Raw genomic sequence first — 18,814 nt, 5'->3', positions numbered from 1 at the left:
TTGGTGCCCTCTCATTTCAGAAGGCAGAGCCTGAAGACACCTCAAGTCATACCACATCCCAGATCTCCGTGGTTTGGAGGAAATTCCTGCCTGCTGGCCCCAGGGGCGAGGGTGTGTGGAGGAGAGCACTGCTAATGCAGGTCAACAGTTGGCTGAAGAAATGATGTTGGCAAGGGGGTTTGGGGCTCTACGACCATGGGACCCGGTATGCAGATCAGCGTCTGCCTGGGAGAGACAGGATCCACCCCACCAAAGGGGCAGAGGAATCTTTGCTGATTGAATGGCTGACCTCGTAAGGGGGGCTTTAAACTAAGGATGAGAGGGAGGGAGTATCCAGCAGTGCTGTGAGGGAGTGACAGACAGGGTCAATGAGCAAAGGGCAGGGGGTGATGTGATGGGAAGGGATCACAAAATCAACAAAACAGACCTTAAGCGGGTCACTTCCAGCACTTGCGTGAAAGCAAGGCAGTGCCAACATGGCACCACGATGGAAAAATCCCCAAACCCTCTCCAGGAACTCAAGGTGCTGGGGTACTTCTCTAAAGTGTCTGTACATTAACGCACGTGGTATGGGGAATAAACACGAGGGGTTAGAGCTCTGCGTGCAGCTGCAGGGCTACGATCTTGTTGGGATCACGGACACGTGGTGGGATGGCTCCCAGGTCTGGAGCCTTGCGATGGAGGGACACAGGCTCTTATGGCGTGGGGGCTCAGGAGGGAAAGCAGCACCAGCACAATGGTACATGGAGGAACAGAGCTTGGGCTTTATCCTCAGGAGGTTCCCCAGCACCTTGCTGGGTGAGGAGGGGCTGTGCTCTGCAGACCTCCCCTGCAGGGGTGGAGTGCCCACACGTCAGGAAAGTCATTTCAGGAGCTAGTGCCACTGGAGTGACTGCCTTTGGACCAGCCCCTCTGTCCATAAAGAACTCAAAAACCTCCACGCCTTCACACTACTGGAACGGTTGGTGTTCCTGCTTCTTCTCATGGTGCTGCTGAAGATTTAATTCCCTGTAGGGAAGAGGGAAACCCCTTTGTCCACGAGTGTCATGGGTTAATCCTGTTAGACAGCTAAGCCCCACACATCTTGGGGGATGGAGGAGAGAATGGGAAGGCTACAAGTGAGACAACTCATAGGTTGAGATAAAGACAGTTTAATAGGTAAAACAAAAGCCGGGTGCACAAGCAAAGCAAAACAAGGAATTCATTCACCGCTTCCCATGGGCAGGCAGGTGTTCAGCCATCTCCAGGAAAGCAGGGCTCCAGCACGCGTAACAGTTACTTGGCAAGACAAAAGCCATCACTCCGAACGTGTCCCCCCCTTCCTCCAGCTTTTATTGCTTGAGCACAGTGTCATATGGTCTGGGATATTGCTTTGGTCAGTTGGGGTCAGCTGTGTCCCTTCCCAACTTCTTGCCCACCCCCCAGCCTACTCGCCGTGGGTGAGAAACAAAAAAGGTCTTGACGCTGGGCAGGCACTGTTCAGCAGCAGCTAAAACAGGGGGGTGTTATCAACACTGTTTTGGTCACAAATCCGAAACACAGAACCACACCAGCTGCTATGAAGACAATTAACTCTATCCCAGCCAAAGCCAGTGCAATGGGACACACACCTCCCATGAACCCTCTACAGCCATCTCCTGCTCTATCACCCCACGGGCACTTGGGGATCTCTTGGTCTGAAGGAAGGAAAGGGGGAGCAGCATGGAGATGGGGTGAGTGAGCAGAGAGCAGAACAGCCCTGTGGGGAGAACTTCCTCACGGCTTCAAAGTGAGAAGAGCCTTGCTAAGGACCAGGGTGGGAGTAGCTACATAGCAGAGGATGGCTTTCATCCACTGCTCCCTGGGTCATGGGCTCACTCCTTCTGGGTGACTCTGCCCAGGACTGATGCCAAGCAAACCAGGCAGCGCTCACCACGTGGATTCCTGGTTTACTCACAGCTTCCATGCTACTTCATGCTGCTGCAGGACAAGTGTGACCCCAGGACATGAGCTTAAAGCTCTCTTGGGCATGTTTCCCATAGCCCTGGTGAGGAGGTCTCTAGAAGAGGTGGGTTAGCTCTCCCAATGACATGTTCTGAGCATGGCAAAATGCTCCCAGACCCGCCTGCTGGCATTATGGCCTTTCTGCGCCCCAAGCCACCCTGGCTTTAGATGTTTCCCGTGCCTTCAGCTGAAGTGAGAGACCAGGTGCTCTGGGAGGGAAGAGGAGGATTTCTCCTGGAGGAGACACACATGAAAGCGCTAGGTGGTGCAGGACAAGTGAACGTGGAGGCCACTTTCATGGTCTATGGCAAGCATCTTCCAGGAAGGGCTTTCAAAATTTCACAGAATTGTATGTGGGGGCACTGCACACCTCTCTTACTTTGTTATTAGAGGGGTTATTAAAAAAATCTTAGTGTTCTAAAGCGAAATAGGACAGATACCAAGCCAAACAGTATCAATACCATTATGTTGATCCAGGTTGGCAACTCGCTCCTGGTGCTGCCATATTCCTGCTGCAGTCTAGAGGTTACCATGCGCAGGTGGGTGGCTTTATCACAGAAGCCATCTTTGAGCAACACAGCCTCCTCCTGTGAAGACAGTCAGGTTGTCGGCAAGGGCACAGTGTGTGCAGGGGGAGGGCCACAGAGACAAGAAGCAATGGGAGGGATCCAGCTGGGACCCCTTTGCCATTCCTGCCTGCTAGCCACATCTTGGCACCTGCACCCTCCCACTTGGTACCTTTGATTTATGTCTGATCATCTTCTGTTGCTCCTTCAGCTGCTTCTCACTGCAATTCTCCAGCTTCTTTCTCAGCTGAAGCACATGCTTTTCCCAGCTGCGTAACTGGTCCTCCAGCTTCTGTCTCTCTTCAGCCTCCTTCTGCCTCTGGACCGCCCTCTCCTGCTCAGCTCTCTCATGCTGCTCTTGCTTACCTGGTGACAGAGAAAGAGAGATGTTGCAAGGGCAGGAGCTGACCCCAAGGAGTCCTCTTGTCCCCCTCCATCAAGCTTGGCCCCCCACAGGCAGTGGCGTTTCTCCAGCCCAGAAGGTACTTTTTAGCTCCCTGTCCTTCTCCGTCAGGGAGCGGTCCGTGTTGAGGATGCTTTCGGCCAGAGTCTTTCTGCTCTGGAGGAACTCCTGCAGGACAGCATCAGCCTGTAGAACCACAGGTAGAAGAGGAGTCAAGGGGAGACACAGCATCTGCGGGGAAATGGTTTCCTGGGGGAAGGGGATGGGACACGGAGCCTCTCCCCTTGAAGAGGAGCTGCTCTCATTCCTACCTTCACCCCCTTGCCAGGCAGTTCCCAATATTTCTCCACCAGCGCTTGCTGGTCTTCTTTGAACAGCTCATAGCCCCCTGACACACTGTAGACACCATCACTGATTCGTTTCTCCAAGTCTTGGGAGAGGTCCCCGAGAGCAGCCTTGCACTTCTCATAGGACGCTTGCTCGTTGTCCTTGCAGAACTTTGCCTTGACTGCCTCTACCTGGCTCTGTCCGGAAAGATGCAGACGGAATGCATCAGCCCAGGCTGAGCTGCACCCGCCTTTCTCATGCTAGGCAAAAATCAAGCCAGGTCAACATGGGAATTGGGATCTCCAGTCTGTGGGGTAATCAGCTGGGAGGTGACGGGTGGGGAGGGCAGTCCATGCCCGTGGGCGTCTCTGGGCCAAGGTGCACAGGAACAGAGAGCACGCCAGGGACCACGGGCTCCACAAAACGCAGGGACAAGAATTGGTCAGCAGGACAGGGGAAGTGTGGAAGGCTACAGGCTTCCAGCCAGGGCAGAGACACCTCCGGGCTGCAGCGAGAGAGGGGCAGGGCTGAGCTTCGTCCCCATTGCAGCGCAGCTTCTGAACCTAGGGAGAAGGGGTAGTGCAGCAGGGACGACTGCCAGTCTGCAGAGCGTGAGAGCAGGCATTGGGACTGAGTCAGCTCTGGAGAGGGCACAGCGCTGTCCTCTGGCAGGAGGCAAGGAGACCCCTGTATCCCAGGACCAAAAGCTAAGGGGATGATGGTGTCCCTGGGGGAACCCTGGCTGGGCTGGGGAGCACCTACTATGAGATCTGCCTGGAAATGGCAGATGCCATCCTTGAACGCCCGCGCCATGAACAGCTCCAGCGCCTCCTGCTCGCACTGGCTGTGCAGCTCCAGCAGCTCCTGAATATTCTCTGTCGGCAGCTTTGCCCGCTGCGCCATCAGATCCTGGTACAACGTCACAGCCTCTTTCACTGCTGCTGCATTCTCAATCTCTGCCAGGGCGAGCACCGCACTCTCCAGGCACGGCACTGCCCCGCTCCGGATGGTCTCCACGTAGGTCGTTGCCAGTTTCCCCAGCACTGCCAAGGAGGACCAAGGATGAGAGATCTGCAGCCTGAACAAAACGCAGGCTCCCATTCGGCCCTGGGTCCTGCCATATCCCTGCTGCCTTCCTGCCAGAGTCTTCCTGAACATCTTTTCCTAATTGTTTCCCACCCCACCTGCAGCATCCAGAAGCTTCAAATCCAGAGGCAGGGACAGCAGCCAGCAGAAAATCTCTCCCTTTCCCCACCTGCATCATTTGACTCTGCATTTGCTCCTTCCCCAGACACAGTCCCAGGAGCTGCTGGCCATCCAACCCTCTGGGCAGGGTTTGGATAAACTCACGGTTTCCTGTTATGATGTGGCCACCGGGGATGGTCTTAGGCGGAGACTTTTCCCAGACGTGGCTGCAGAATTTCTCCACCTGCTGCTGGAATTCAGGATTGATCTCATCATCCTGAAGATCCTCCAAGCGGACCAGGTCCTTCCTGCTGGCCGGCTGCTCAAAAACAAAGCACTTGCGATCTGGAAAGAACTGGCGGATGCATTCCCGGGGCTGGTTGTAGCGTTGGGTCTCCTGGCTGCTACCTGTGGGGTAAGAGGACACGGAGCAAGTTGACCGGGCTTGGGCTGTTGTTGACTTACACTGAAATGCTGCTGTGTCTGGGGCTGGACATCTCCAGCAGCACAGCATCATTCCCTTACCAGCCTTTAACTTCAGTGCCTCCTCCAAGTATTCGTCCTCAGAGATTTCCTTCCCATCCTTCTTCAGATGCAGTGTGAAATCCCGGACAGCCCAGATCAAAGTAGGGAAGAAGAGGACAAATTTTTCTGAATCATCCAGTTCATCTTCACTCTCCTTGGGTGCTGCTTTCAACTTGACATGGTCAGTCAGCTTCACCACATAGCTAGGGAGCTGGCTAAGGAAACAGGGACCTCAGCTCTGAACGCAGGGGCATCGCCATCCTGCAACCCCTCAGCACTTCATGGGGAAGAGAGGAGACTCTGCGGGACAGAGAACAGCCGGCAACCGCCAGAAGGAGGAGGGAGAAAACCCCTCAGCCCCGAGGTCCACAACATGGGACTCCCAAGGACTCAAAGCACATCGCTGGGCACCACCAGAAGGTTCTGCAGCTGTCTGAGGAACTGCGATTTGTCAACCCCTAACCCACCACACAGGGGGAGGAGGGCATCCCTGGTGCTGCTGTCCCACCAAGGATACTGCAGCTGGTCCATGGCCAGCTGGTCAATGGTGCCTCTGCTGTTGTAGATCAGGGTGCTGGAGAGCAGTATGGTTAGCACAAAGATCCATGTGTCATTCTTGGTGTCGCCCTGGAACAACAACCCTCGGCTCTTATCAACAAGACCCCCTAAGAATGAGCAAAGCACCAAATCCCCAGACCTTGAATGCCCCTAACCAACAGGCCACGGCAAGACCAATTTTTGGAGGGACCCACCCCCATGCCATCACCATGTCTTTCTGTAGCTGGCCTTATCCTCAACTCTTTACTCTCAGGGTCCCACAGACCTCTATCAAAGTGCTCCCTGAGCTCGTCCTTCCCGTTTGCTGCTCTTTTCCAGAGAAGCAGAGGAATTTGGCAAATTGTCTACCCCGACCTCCTTCCCCATGGCCTCTGGCTCTTCCCAGCACACAGGCTGAAGGCCACCATAGGTGGTGGCGACACCTTGACTCTGGTCACCACGGCTGGGCCCTCAAGAGCTTCCACAAAGTGCTGGAATTGCACAAAGGGAGCTCCCATTTCTTCCACACCTTCTCCACGTCGCCCAGCCCTTCGGTGTCCAGCAGCACCAGAGTGTGTCCAGGCCGGCAGGGGTGAGGTACACACCACATCCAGATACCTTTGGTGTGGGACTGCACGGTGGAGCCCAGGGAGAAACCTGTGGGGAGGACACAAGGGTCTCCACGGTGTTAAATACAGAGTAGGAAAACGCAGGTACCTTGGCCACCCAGGGCTGGGACCTCCCTCACCTCTCCTCTGACCAGCCAGCCTGTTCATGAGGTAGGACTTGCCGGTGCGGTACAGCCCGGTGATGGCCACCACCACCACAGGCTGGGTGATCTTTGACAGCACCTGCAGAGCCTCCGGCCGGACCACCAGCCCCCTCGCCGGGGTGTTCTCAATGAGGCAGACAGGCACCGGCATGTGGGTTTCAGATGCCATTGCCGACAGCAAACGCAGCCTGCAGAGGAGATGGCGAGATGGGCTGGTTAACGAGGTGGGGGCACCACCCCACAGTCCAAACAAGGACAGTTATTATCATTCTACTTCATTTTTCCAAGCAAATCGTGCCTTGCACCCAATTCCTTCCACCACGCGTCCTCTTTTTGCCCCTCCCAAGTGATGCTGTGAAGACAACAGTGACACTTGGAAGAGGTGCACAACCCCTCCCCGTTTGCCCCACAGCAGAAATAGCTCAATTTCTGAAAGCCCGGTGGGATAGTGGGAGTACTCTGCATTATGTCCTGAACACCAATTTAAAGTTTGCTGAATGCTTAATTGTGCAAAAATGGGTGCGGGACATAGCAATGGCCTCAGGCGGGGCTCTGGGGCAGGAGGGATGACTGACGAGTGACACAGGCACTAAGGGAAGGATAGGTTAGGGGGGGGAAATTGAAGCTTAGGGGAGCTGCTTATGAATTTCTTCATTAATTTCTGATGCCTGACCTCATCAAAGCCCCTCTCACGCCCCTCTGTGCCTCTCACGGGCACATGCTTGGTGCTTGCCCTTGCGAGGCTCCCATCTCGCCTTTCCTCCTCTGTGCGTTGGTGGGTGACCCCCTCCACACACTCCAGTGCTCAGCCCCCGCCTCTCCTTGCCTTTCGCCCGGACGGTGAGACTGCCAGTGGCAGGGGGGCTTTCACCCAGTCCAGACCCTTCCCTTGCACAGCCCCAGCCATCACCCAGCCCCTGCCAGGTACCAGTAAACCCACGGACGTGGCGGCAGCACGATGGCTCATCCCATGCCCAGACCCAGAAGCTGCCCCACTGCAACCTCCCGGACACCCCGGGACTTGCTCCGGCAATGGCGAGCTCCACGGACACTGCCCGCTTCTGGGCTTCGAACCCTCTCTGAGGACCTCGCAAGCCCCGACCTCTCCCAGGAACATCAAGGGGGTTGCCAATCGGGGACAAGGGGCTGCCCCTCATGTCACAGGTACCCCCAGCACAGCAGGGAGGAGAGGAAAGCTTAGTGCACGGGCTCCAAGCTTCGGCGAGTCTTAACTTGCATGCAAAGCCTGGGGGGGTTGAACACAGGCTCCCAGCCACCCATTCCCCTTGCTCCATCCCGGAGCCTGAGCAGACCTTTGGAGCTCTTCCTCCTCCTCCCTGGTGGGATGCCTGTCACTTACTGGGCTCCCTGTTGTTTGCTGGGGTCAGATGGAAGGAGTCACTCTGCGGCCCCAGTGTCCAGGGCTGCTTGCATGGGGTGGGGAGGAGGGATTAGGGGAAGGGACTCACCGTTGTCTTCTTCTCCTGCCCTGGGCTGCAACTGCTTTGCTGCAATCGGGGTCCTGCCCTGCCTTTTGCCCTGTGCATACAGCCAGCCCTCTCCTCCTATTCTGGGAAATGGGTGAGTCAGAGACCGAAAGCGAAAGTCAGGTTCTGGGAGGTAGGAGGAAAACCCCAGCCATAGAGATGGCCTGTGAGTTGACCCTGGCCAGCAGCTAAGCAGTAAACTTGGAGGAGGTGAGATAAAGATGGTTTAATAAGTGAAAGAACAAGAACGAAAAACAAGCGATGCAAAAGCAAACACTCACCACCTCCCAGCTGCCCGGCCAGTTTCAGAGTTACACCCACCCTGGGAGATATCTTCTCACCCCTTCTTCTCTGATCCCGCTTTTTATTGCTGAGCATGAAGTTATCTAGTGGGGAGGGGTCTTGTTCCCAGCCGCCCTGTCCTGCCTGTCTCAGCTGGAGGATGATCACACTCCGAAGTCACTCTGAGAAAGGAACTGTGCAGAGCAGGGGTTTCCAGATCCAAAGTGCAGATCTCCAAACTCCTCTCTCTTGTTCTCAACCCAGACAGGCAGAGAGTGACACAGAAGTTGTGAGTCCTCACGCAGATGACCAGGCCAACACCCCACCACTCTGGGGGGTTGTGTCCACACCAGAGAGAGTCAGAGGTGGGTATGGACATCTTATTCCCGTGGAGACACCTCTGTGGAAGGATTCTCAGGGTCAGTGTCTGAACTACAGCTGAAGCTCCAACCCACAGAGAGCCTGCAAACAATATCAAAAACAGCGGCATGGGCAGATGTAGAAACATGGGGAAATACCATGACCCTCATGCTGAATAAGGCAAAGAGGCAGAGAAATACCCTGAAGAGCCATTACCTTACCGTGCTGTGCACACCCCTCCTGACATCGACGTTGCTGGGGAGTCGCTCCAAGTCCCTCTGTCATGCAGGAGGAAAGGGGCAGTGTCAGCAGACACACACCTCTCCTCTGCCAGAGCTCTGGCTGCAGAGGAGGCAGCTCATGCCCTGGATGCCGCGGTCTTTGTGGTAGAAACCGTTCCGGGTGGGAGAGGAGACGAGGGGCTTGCTCAGCAGAAGGCATCTGCACCGGAGGAATGGACAGGGAGTTGCTCAAATCCGCCCTCAGTAGCACTTCTGACAGCACTTTCCTCTCTTCTCCTGACGTATCTCCACCACCTGGAGCTCTTTGCCCCTCTAGCTGTTTCTCTGTCTTTTTGCATCCCACCCTGTGTGCGCACTCAGCTCTGCGCTGCAGAAACCTTCCAGTGGCAGGGCACACGCTGGGACTTCTTGGTGTTTGGTGGTCCAGAGGAGCAGATCAGAAGAAAACAACCAGAAAAACGTGATGCTGCTGCAGTCTTAGGCTGACGAGTGGGTCATGGGATGTTACCAGGTTTTCAGCAGACCTACTGATCTTTCAGCCTCAGTCTCTTGTCCAAACTTAACATCTTCTTTTCCATTTCTCCCCCTCCCCAACCCTCACCAGCAGTAAGAAACTCAAAGCACAAACTCAGGAAAGCTCTCATCTGCCCTGCTAATTAATGGAGATGGAGGCTGGGAGTCATGTTTTCTGATGCAAACACCTAGTGACATTTGAGGGGCCAGAGGGGGCCCAAGATATGTGCAGGTAACTGCAAGCTTTAAAGGAGCAATGCTGAGAGACGCCTGGGGGCATCAACTTAGAGCCTAGTGGGCAATAGCTTTGGCTTTCTCATCAATTTGCAGATGACACCAAATTCGGGGGAGCAGACAGTTCACTGGAGTACAGTGGTGCCATCCCAAGGGATGTTGATAGACTGGACTGGGGGATGGACAGGAACCTCCTGATACCCAGCAAGGACAAATCCAAATTACTGTGGCGATCTAACCCCTTGTAATCACAGCGGTCAAAGACTGCCTGGCTGGGCTGCAGCTGCGTGTCGAAGGCTCTGGGTTGTCTGTACCCTGGGCTATGTGAGCAGGAGCACAGCCAGTGGAAGGGATTGTCCTCCTCTGCGCAGCACTTGTTCGACTACATCCAGAAGAATTTCTCAGGTTTTGACGCCACACAATGGAAGAAAGGCATTGGCAAAATGGAGCCAGTTCAGGGGAGGGCAACCAGGAAAGTCAGGGCTGGAGCACTTGCCATGTGAGGAGAAGCTGAGAGAGTTGGGCTTGTTCAGCCCAGAGAAGGGCAGTCTTGGGTGGAACGTGTAGCAACATTCATAGAATCATAGAACCATAAAATAGTTTGGGTTGGAAGGGACCTTTCAAGGTCATCTAGTCCAAACCTCCCCTGCAATGAGCAGGGACATCTTCAACTAGATCAGGTTGCTCAGAGCCCCATCCAACCTGATCTTGAAGTTTCCAGGGATGGGGCATCTACCACCTCCCTGGGCAACCTTTGCCAGTATTTCACCACCCTCACTGTAAAAAATTTCTCCCTAAGATCTAGTCTGAATCCACCCTCTTTTAGTTAAAAACCATTACCCCTTGTCCTATCACAACAGGCTGTACTAAAAAAATCTCTCCCCATCTTTCTTATTTCTTGTAGGTTTGCCCTACAAGCCCTGCAGAGTTCCTGCAGAGTCACCAAACGCCTCTCTGGACACGGTGTCATTCCCCAGCCGCGTTTCTCTGGCCTTGGAGACAGCAGGGCAGTCTGCGGGCAGCTCAGTTCCTTGTTGCATGAACCTCTGTCAAACACTCCAGCGCGTGAAGCGGCGTGGGGTCCTGGGTCCCTGTCACCGTACCTGCCTGCAAGGAGTCTGCGCCCAGCCCTGGTGCCACGGCCGAGATGCTGCAGCCCAAACGTGCACAGGCAGGAGGAGCTGGAGCCTCGCGGCACGGTGCAGGTTTTGGATGAAATGAGATGTGGTGGGACAGCTTGCTCACCTGGGGTGCTGCAAAAGAGGGGTAGAGGCTCTGCAGAAGAGAGTGCCAGGGAAGGTGAGCATGGGGCTGGCCCTGTGTGAAGGGGCGGCTCAGATGTATGGAGCTCTTCCAGGATGAGTTAGCTTCTGTCACTGAGGATTAGAGGAAGCAGTAAGGGTGACATCGTGCTGGCAGTTCTGAACCTCTCCACGAGGGTGAGGAAGCAGGAAAAGTCTTCTGTCAGCAGCCCAAGGAAGACTGCAGGTCAATGAGCCAGTTCCTGTTGGGGACTGTAACTGCCCTGGCATTCACGGACCAGGTCCAACAGGATGCAAAGAGTCTGGAGGATCTTGGGACAACTTCTTCAGACAGCTCCTAGGTGGGCCAGCAATGGCCCTGGGTGCTTCACCTGGCTCCAGTACGGGCAAACAAGGAAGCTGTGGTCAGGGATGTGATACTCAGTGTCATCCTTGGCTGTAGTGACCATGAAATGGTGGGGTCCCAGATGCCGGGGGGGTGAGGAGACCAAGTGGCGGAGCCTTGGGCTCCAGAGGAGAAGACTTTTCCTTCGGCAGGGGACTGATACTGGTGGGGTGTCCCAGGCCCTTGTGCCTGAAGGCAGGAGTCTGGAGAAGAACAAGCAGCAGTGGATGGGGATCAAGTCAGGTGAAAGGCAGAACATTAAAGCAATTAAGTTTACTAAAATAATGAGTCTTATGACCATCAAGAAGAAGGAGAAATGTTTTTAGAGCACCCTACTGTTAGTGTCTTTAGTGAAAGTAGAACTAAGGCAAATTATGTGCTGGGTTGAGCCCAGGTGAAAGGCAGAACATTAAAGCAATTAAGTTTACTAAGAGTAAAGAAATGAGTCTTATGAGCATCAAGAAGAAGGAGAAATGTTTTTAGAGCACGCTACTGTTAGTGTCTTTAGAGAAAGTAGAACTAAGGCAAATTATGTGGTGGGTTGAGCCCAGGTGGGAGCTAAGCCCTGCTCCCCAAGCTGGGCAGGCAAATCAGAATAAGGAACTGGTGCTATCGGTTTTCTTTCCTTCCTCTGGCTTTGCTGAGGGGACTGAAGAGCCTGTGTTTTTTTCTAGAGCCATAGGCTGCTTTGGGTTGGAAAGGAACTTAAACAAGGCTAGCACACTGTGGCATAGGCAGGCAGGAGGGCAGAGGCGTCCCTGGGTGGGCTCGAACCACCAACCTTTCGGTTAACAGCCGAACGCGCTAACCGATTGCGCCACAGAGACTCCCGAAGGGAGCTCCCCGGGGCTTCCCAAGGGCAGGCAGATGTTTGGCCATTGCCAGGGAAGCAGAGCTTCCTCACGTGGAATGGGGACCTGGGAAGAGAAGCACCACAACCCTCAGGGCCCACCCTTCATCCTTGTCTCCCTGAGCGACGGACCTCCCCTCCCACGGCATTCCTGCGAGCAGGCCTGTCCCATTCCCTGCCCGCTGCAGGCCACCCACCTGCAGTTAGCAAAGGCGGGCACCAAATCAACTCCTCCTGGAGCCTTGCACAAGTGCTTCGACCTCAAGAAGCACAAAGGGGCCTCGGGGAGGTTCTCCTCTCCACTAGATGTGCTTCCTCAGCTGGGGTTTCCACCACGTGCGCGTGCCTCACGCGGGGAGATGGGGAATGCCCTCTGCTGTGGCGTGGCTAGACGGTGCTCAACACGCTCCATGAGCTGACCTGCCTCTCGTCCTCCCCTTCACTCCCCACACTTGGATGGACCTCAGGAAGCCTTTTGCTTCCTTCTAGGCTGGTTCATTCTTTCAATATCTGCAGTTCAGGAACTTGGCACCAAAGGCCTCGTTAACACGCAAAGTGCCACAACAAGCCACATAATAGAATTCCAGAATCATAGAATAGTTTGGGTTGGAAGGGACCTTTGAAGGTCTTCTAGTCCAACCATCCCCTGCAACGAGCAGGGACATCTTCAACTAGATCAGGTTGCTCAGAGCCCCGTCCAACCTGACCTGGAATGTTTCCAGGGATGGGGCATCAACCACCTCTCTGGGCAACCTGTGCCAGTGTTTCACCACTCTTGTCGTAAAGAATTTCTCCCTAATATCTAGTCTGAATCCACCCTCTTTTAGTCTAAAACCATTACCCCTTGTCCTATCACAACAGGCCCTATTAAAATATCTCTCCCTGTCTTTCTTATAAGCCCCTTTGAAGTATTGAAAGGCCACAATAAGGTCTAATAATAATACACACACAATAAGGGAGGAGTGTGAGGAGTCCTCCCCCTGAGGAGGAAGGAGCGGCAGAAACAACATGTGATGAACTGACCACAACCCCCATTCCCCATTCCCCTGCGCTGCTTGGAGGGAGGAGACAGAGAATTCAGAAGTAGAGTTGAGGCTGGGAAGAAGGGAGGAGCGGGGGGGAGGTGTTTTTAAGATTTGGTTTTATTTCTCATTACCCTACTCTGATTTGATGGATAATAAATTAAACTAATTTCCCCAAGTCGAGTCTGGTTTTGCCCATGATGGTAATTGGTGCGTGATCTTTCCCTGTCCTTATCTCAACCCACGAGCCTTTTGTTGTATTTTACTCTCCCCTGCCCAGCTGAGGAGGGGGATTGATAGAGCAGCTTTGGTGGCCACTGGGCATCCAGCCAGGGTCGACCCACCACGCATGTGCTTACACCACAGTTAGTTGTATGGAGTTAAGGGATAAATATTTCTGTCTGAGTCACCTTTCATCTGCTGGGAAGCCCAGAACAGCACTGGGACACCCACGGCTGCCCCACGAGAGGCCTCCAAGTCTCTGTTTCTCAAGGGCTTCTCCAGCTGGCTCACCACCCACACATATATTTTGTCTAAACAGGACTGCAAGTATGTGAAGTGTTAAATCAAACAAAATACTTTCATTGTAAACAACCTTTTTAAAGCCACCTTTAATTGCCTTAGACAAGTGGGACTTTCAAACAGCAGAGCAGTAAGTTGTGTTTGTCCCCAAGTGGGTTTGAGTTTGCAATTTGTCAAATGAGGAACAAACCAAAAGGGAATCGATCCGAGACCTTCTCAGACCAGCCCCAGATTCATCAATGGAAGAGGCAAAGTCATGCTTAGAAGACCAGTCCATGTCCCTACAGCGGGGAAAAGTCTTCTGCGCCAGGTCTCAGACTGATTCACCTGCTGCTCCTCGAGGAGTTGCCCACGTCTCCAGTTCGAGGGCACCGGAGCTGCCATCACTCTTGCTTCTGCATGGTGCTGAGCGTGCGGCACTAAAAGTTAAACCAAAACACTCCAGCCAAGCAAGGCCTGCCATCCCCAGGGAGCGTAAAAGATGTCAGAGCCACGGAAATGACTCATTTCCCTGGAAAAAGAACGGCTATTGTTTGGAAAGCAGCAAGGAACCAGCAAAGGAAAACAGGAAAAATTAGCAACAAGCGCTCCTGCAGCTTAGACTAGACCCTGGCCAAAAATTCACATTCGCGATAACAAAGCTTCTCCTCAGGGATTTCCAAAGGGCATTCTTTAACTCTTTGCTTCTAAGACTGAAGATGATGGGGCTGAGGAAGGGGGTGAAGACCGTGTAGGACACATCAATGAGAGCATTCGTTCCCGCAGCGTGGGGCAATTTGCATTGCAGGTAGATAACGGAGGCGCAGCCGTAATGCACCACCACTACAGTGACGTGGGAGGCGCAAGTGGAGAAGGTTTTGTACCTCCCCTCCGCTGAGGGCATCTGCAGGATGCGGCCAAGGATGAAGGCGTAGGAGAGAAGGATGAACAGACAGCAACCCAACAAGGTAGTCATGCAAAGGACGTTGACTATGGTGGCAACCACCTCGCCACCAGCACAAGCCAGCTGGAGCAGGGGGGGCACGTGGCAGAAGAAATGGTCGATCCGGTGGGACTGGCAGAAGGGTAACTGGAAGACAGCGCAAGTCACCAGCAGCCCCAGGAGACCCCCACCCAGCCACGAGGCAACCACCAACCGGACACAGACATGGGAGGTCATGAGGCTGTTGTAACGCAAGGGGTGGCAGATGGCCACGTACCGGTCGTAGCCCATCACCGTCAGGAGGAAAGAGTGCATGAAGCCAAAGGTGAAGGAGAAATGCGTTTGTGCGGCACAGCCCAGGAAAGAAATGGCTCGAGTTCCCGGCACTAACCCAGACAGCATCTTTGGGGTGATGGAGAAGGTGTAACAGAGCTCTGAGAAGGACAGGGCACCTAGGAAGAGATACATGGGCACGTGCAGACCCCGATCCGCCCCGATAACAACCATTATCACCATATTTCCAGCCAGGGTCACCACGTGCATGAGGAGAAATAGCACAAACAACGCACCCTGGAGCTCGGGAAAGTGGGAAAACCCGGTCAGAATGAACCCTCTCGGGGTGCTTTGGTTGTCCCTCTGCATTTGTGATTTGTCAGAGAAGAGGACAACATTTTAACCGGCAGCTCAGCCTCCTGTGGAGAAAACAGAACTTACATCAGACTTAAATTTTTGCTTTCTATCCGTCTCCCACAGGAAACAACGTGGAAATCGATGTGCACGTCTGAGATCTACCAAACCGTTTCTTTGCCCAGCAATATCTCACATACCTTCAGAGTTTCTGTCCTGGCACAGCTGAGAAGTTGTCAGTAATGTCACTAACGTGTCGGTTTATATTAAACTCAGTCCTGGCCCATGCTGATGCGCGATGGCCAAGCCAAGAATGGCAGAGAATCACAGAATCACAAGAGGTTGGAAAAGACCCTTAAGATCATCGAGGCCAACCATTAACATACCACTGCCAAGCCCACTACTAAACCAGGTCCCTAAGCGCCATGTCTACACGTCTTTTAAATCTCGCCGTGGTCATCTTTAGCCAAACCGTTGGTGTCTCTGTGACGGCTGGTGCCAGGACTTTGTAGGTAACAGAGTTACTCCGATACATCCATGAGGACCAACCGTAAGAGCAAGAGGGGCTGCTTTACGTGAGCAGAAGACAAGCGTGGCGAGGTGTAGCCTGGCGCAAGGACTGATTTGGGGATCTTCCCCTCTTCGGGCTGAATTTCCCTGTGGACACTCGATCCTGCGTCAAGCACAAAGCATCTTCTCATTCTCCACCTCTCCACCGCTTGAAGGGTTGTGCTGCCTTAGCTGGGGGGGAGTGTGCTGGATTCCCCCGCACGCAGAGGCACCAACTGCAACTGGAAAGAAGAAAGAAGAGCAGAAAGGGCGTTAGGTCCTCAGTGGGGCCAGGGGACGCAGCAGTGAGATGGTTGGGTTCATCACGGCCGGCTGCAGACCTCCGTCAGCTTCTCCACAGCCTCCTTGCTCTCACCTGGGATCTGCACCCACCGTAGCTGCTCCTGGGGCTTTCTGGAGTGGGGGGGGGGGTGGACACCCTACATGTTCTGCACTGGGATGAACTTGGATCCTTCACCCCATCAGCAGATCTGGGCGAGGAATAGGACAAAACCGGGGAAGAGCAGCATGGCCAGCAGTCCCACCAGACTCCAGGAGAGTCAACCAAGCTACATCTTACAGAGATGTCTCACCTAACTCTGGATGCCCACCGTTTCTCTTCTTCTAGAGGGGAACGGGAATTTTTCACAGGGACTTTTCCAATCGCGTCAGTCACTTACCTTCAGAGGGGCTGGCTTACACTGCTCCAGGGGTCTTCATGCTCCAGGATCACGATCCAGCTTGAGGGCTGTCTCTAGGCATCAGGGATGTTGGAAATTAGAGGAGATGCAGTTTGATGTCATGGTCTTGGAACTGTAGGAATTCCTTAATACCTTTAAAACTGGTTTTTCCTGCTGCTGCTTTCAATCCCCAGGCTTCGGGAGGAGAAGCTGTTCCTCCACCTTCAGCAAGAGGCCACCCACCTGACGGAAACGATGAAGCGATGAGCATTCGCTCTTCCAGGAAGGACGGACACACAGGGCAACAGCCTGATCAGCCCCGTGATGATCCCGTCTGCTTTTTCCCTCGGTGGCCGGCCACCAACATGGCTTGTACAGAGGGACTTAAATAGCTTGTAGGCACGGGGGTGGGTGGAGGTACTGGATGGAGTGTCATCGTCCAAGGTCAGACAGTGCCTGGCTCTTACAGAGGTCCCAGGTGCCAGCAGGGGCTGAAGATCTCACGTTCCCTTGGTGCAGAAGCTTAGGGACGCGTAGGAGCTCAGCCTGGCACCAGAGCTGGAAGAACCAGCCTGTGGGGAGGCGGAGACGTGGCTCCCTCCGTCACGTCTCCGGAGGTGAAGCATCCCACGTGGGGCCACGCCAACAGGGAATCCTGGCGTTTCTCCAGAGGTTGGCACCGTCTGCTCTCCGTAAAGAGGATTAAACATCCGCACGGGGTCTGGAAGTGACACTGTCACCCCAGGCTGCAGCTCCAGCAGACAGGACTGCCTTGGTTTTCTTGAAGATCTCGAGGGCTGAGACCTTTTAGCTTGAAAACTCCACGGTTTTGCGCAAAGAGTGGAAGGGAGGGGTCATGTGCGTGCAGCTCCTGGCACAAGGTCGCCTTCCCCGCACGCCACGGGACGAGCAGCTCTCCTCCAGGACTGCACTCGAAAAGCCCGGCCGGGAGGTGCCACCTCCCACCCTTGGCCACCAGCCCAAGGCCTGATCACACAGAGCACCCAGCTCTCAGGGTCTCCTGGGGTGGCACAGGACCTCTCCATGGGTCTGAGATAGTTAAACGTTGCATTTTAAGACTAATTCTGAAAAACACAATGATGCGCCCGAAACCACGAGGGGGTTGGCTGGGCTACCCAGGTCTCCGGTGGAAACACACGGCCTCTTGTGTTTCCTTCTCAGGGTGTGAGGTGAGGACTCATCCCTAAGTCCAGAAGTCCTCTGTGGAGGTATCTCCACCAGAGTTGGTTGCCCAGATACTCAGAGAGCTGGAGAAGATCTGCGCTAAGGAGTCTGGGGCACAAATCTTCTCCAAGATACAGGTGACCACTTGTAGGGTCTCATGCTCCAACCTTCCCCTCAGGGACCACCCAGAGACCTCGGGTGAGCAGCTCGAAAGCAGACCTGGCGCATGGAACCAGGCTCCAGTCCGATGGCCTCATCACAGACATCTCCAGTGTCAGCCAGAGCCTCTGGTCAAGCTCTCTGGGCTGGGATTTAGTTGCCTACGGCTCTGTCGGGCTGTAGGACATCCCGAGAGCTTCTCAGAGGTTGTCTTAGCAAGGTCCATCACCTTCGGACCCCCCACGACCAGCTCCATCTCAGCCTGCGGTCATTGGAAGGCACCTTCATCACCGCAGCAGCAGCTCCAGCAGAAATGACGGGATTTCATTGCGAGTCCCCCCCAACATTTCCAGCCACACCTCCAGGATGGAGATGACCTCTGTGCCACGAGGGAGGTGGAGGAGCTGAGCCTCCAGACACCGCCACGAGGAGGTCCGGCTTAACCCCAGGGCTGGAGAGGAACCCACGGGGAGAAACTCTTCCCCTCCGGCTGTGCGACCAAGCAGCTCCTGCTTTGCCTCCCCATGTCTTTGGAGGCGTGGTGAGCACCCAACCCCTGTCTCTTGTCCCCACGTGGCTCCTTGACTTCTTGGAGCTCCATCCTGGTGGCCACCCGTCCCTCGCTACTTGCCCCTTCACCACCGTCACCTACCCCGGCTGCCTTCGCCTGCCCTGGAGCATGCTCAAAGGCAACTTTTGGGGAGCAACGGGGAGACGCCGGTGAGGATCTGAGGTGAGGGGGACGTGGGAGGAGGCTGGGGGAGCACCCATGGGTGCTACGGGAGATGGGGCAGGAGAAGGGGCGACTCCAGGGGACGGAAGGACAAGGACGGGGGGGTGGGTGAGCTGCCGGCAGTGGGCAGGGGTGGGCACGGCCCGAGGGGAGATGGGGAGACCCATCCTGCCTGAAGCATGGGGTGATCTGGAGAACAGCCTAACCCCCATCCTAAACTTAACCTTAACCCAAACCCTAACCATAAACCTAACCCTGAACTTAACTGTAACACCAACCAAAACCCTAAACCCCACCCTAACCCTAACCCCAAACCTAACCCTAACCTTAACTATAACCCCAACCAAAACCCTAAACCCCACCCTAACCCTAACCCCAAACCTAACCCTAACCCTAAACTTAACTGTAACCCCAACCAAAACCCTAAACCCCACCCTAACCCCAAACCTAACCCTAAACTCCAATGTAACCTCAACCCAAACCATAAAGCCAACCCTAACCC

At 54.5% G+C, this 18,814-nt stretch overlaps 2 protein-coding genes and 1 non-coding gene across 5 annotated transcripts; all 3 read right to left on the bottom strand.

Moving 5' to 3' along the window:
• Positions 1–1,131: 1,131 nt before the first annotated feature.
• GBP1 (guanylate binding protein 1) lies at positions 1,132–7,863 on the bottom strand. 2 transcript variants are annotated; one of them, XM_075025288.1, is made up of 11 exons: positions 7,768–7,863; positions 6,275–6,486; positions 6,056–6,183; positions 5,507–5,616; positions 4,990–5,192; positions 4,630–4,872; positions 4,042–4,322; positions 3,264–3,476; positions 3,036–3,138; positions 2,722–2,915; positions 1,132–2,570 (listed from the first exon to the last, which is right to left on the bottom strand). In XM_075025288.1, exons 2-11 carry the CDS (start codon positions 6,465–6,467, stop codon positions 2,382–2,384), a joined length of 1,857 nt encoding a protein of 618 aa, XP_074881389.1. In that variant the 5' UTR covers positions 6,468–6,486; positions 7,768–7,863; the 3' UTR covers positions 1,132–2,381. The 2 variants fall into 2 exon arrangements, with proteins under 2 accessions (XP_074881389.1, XP_074881390.1); XM_075025289.1 differs by lacking the exon at positions 7,768–7,863 and adding an exon at positions 7,612–7,655.
• Positions 7,864–11,816: 3,953 nt separating this feature from the next.
• On the bottom strand, positions 11,817–11,890 carry TRNAN-GUU (transfer RNA asparagine (anticodon GUU)). Its single transcript has one exon. It is a non-coding gene; the product is annotated as a tRNA-Asn (tRNA).
• A 1,648-nt stretch (positions 11,891–13,538) lies between these two features.
• Positions 13,539–18,417, bottom strand: LOC142029978 (olfactory receptor 10H1-like). 2 transcript variants are annotated; one of them, XM_075025286.1, is made up of 3 exons: positions 16,236–18,417; positions 15,207–15,797; positions 13,539–15,071 (listed from the first exon to the last, which is right to left on the bottom strand). In XM_075025286.1, exon 3 carries the CDS (start codon positions 15,019–15,021, stop codon positions 14,032–14,034), a length of 990 nt encoding a protein of 329 aa, XP_074881387.1. In that variant the 5' UTR covers positions 15,022–15,071; positions 15,207–15,797; positions 16,236–18,417; the 3' UTR covers positions 13,539–14,031. The 2 variants fall into 2 exon arrangements, with proteins under 2 accessions (XP_074881387.1, XP_074881386.1); XM_075025285.1 differs by having other exon boundaries at positions 13,539–15,797.
• Between the last annotated feature and the right edge of the window lie 397 nt (positions 18,418–18,814).

The sequence above is a fragment of the Buteo buteo genome, chromosome 4, assembly GCF_964188355.1.
Source record: "Buteo buteo chromosome 4, bButBut1.hap1.1, whole genome shotgun sequence".
Lineage (NCBI taxonomy): Eukaryota > Metazoa > Chordata > Aves > Accipitriformes > Accipitridae > Buteo > Buteo buteo.
This window is presented reverse-complemented; position numbering and strand designations above follow the sequence as displayed.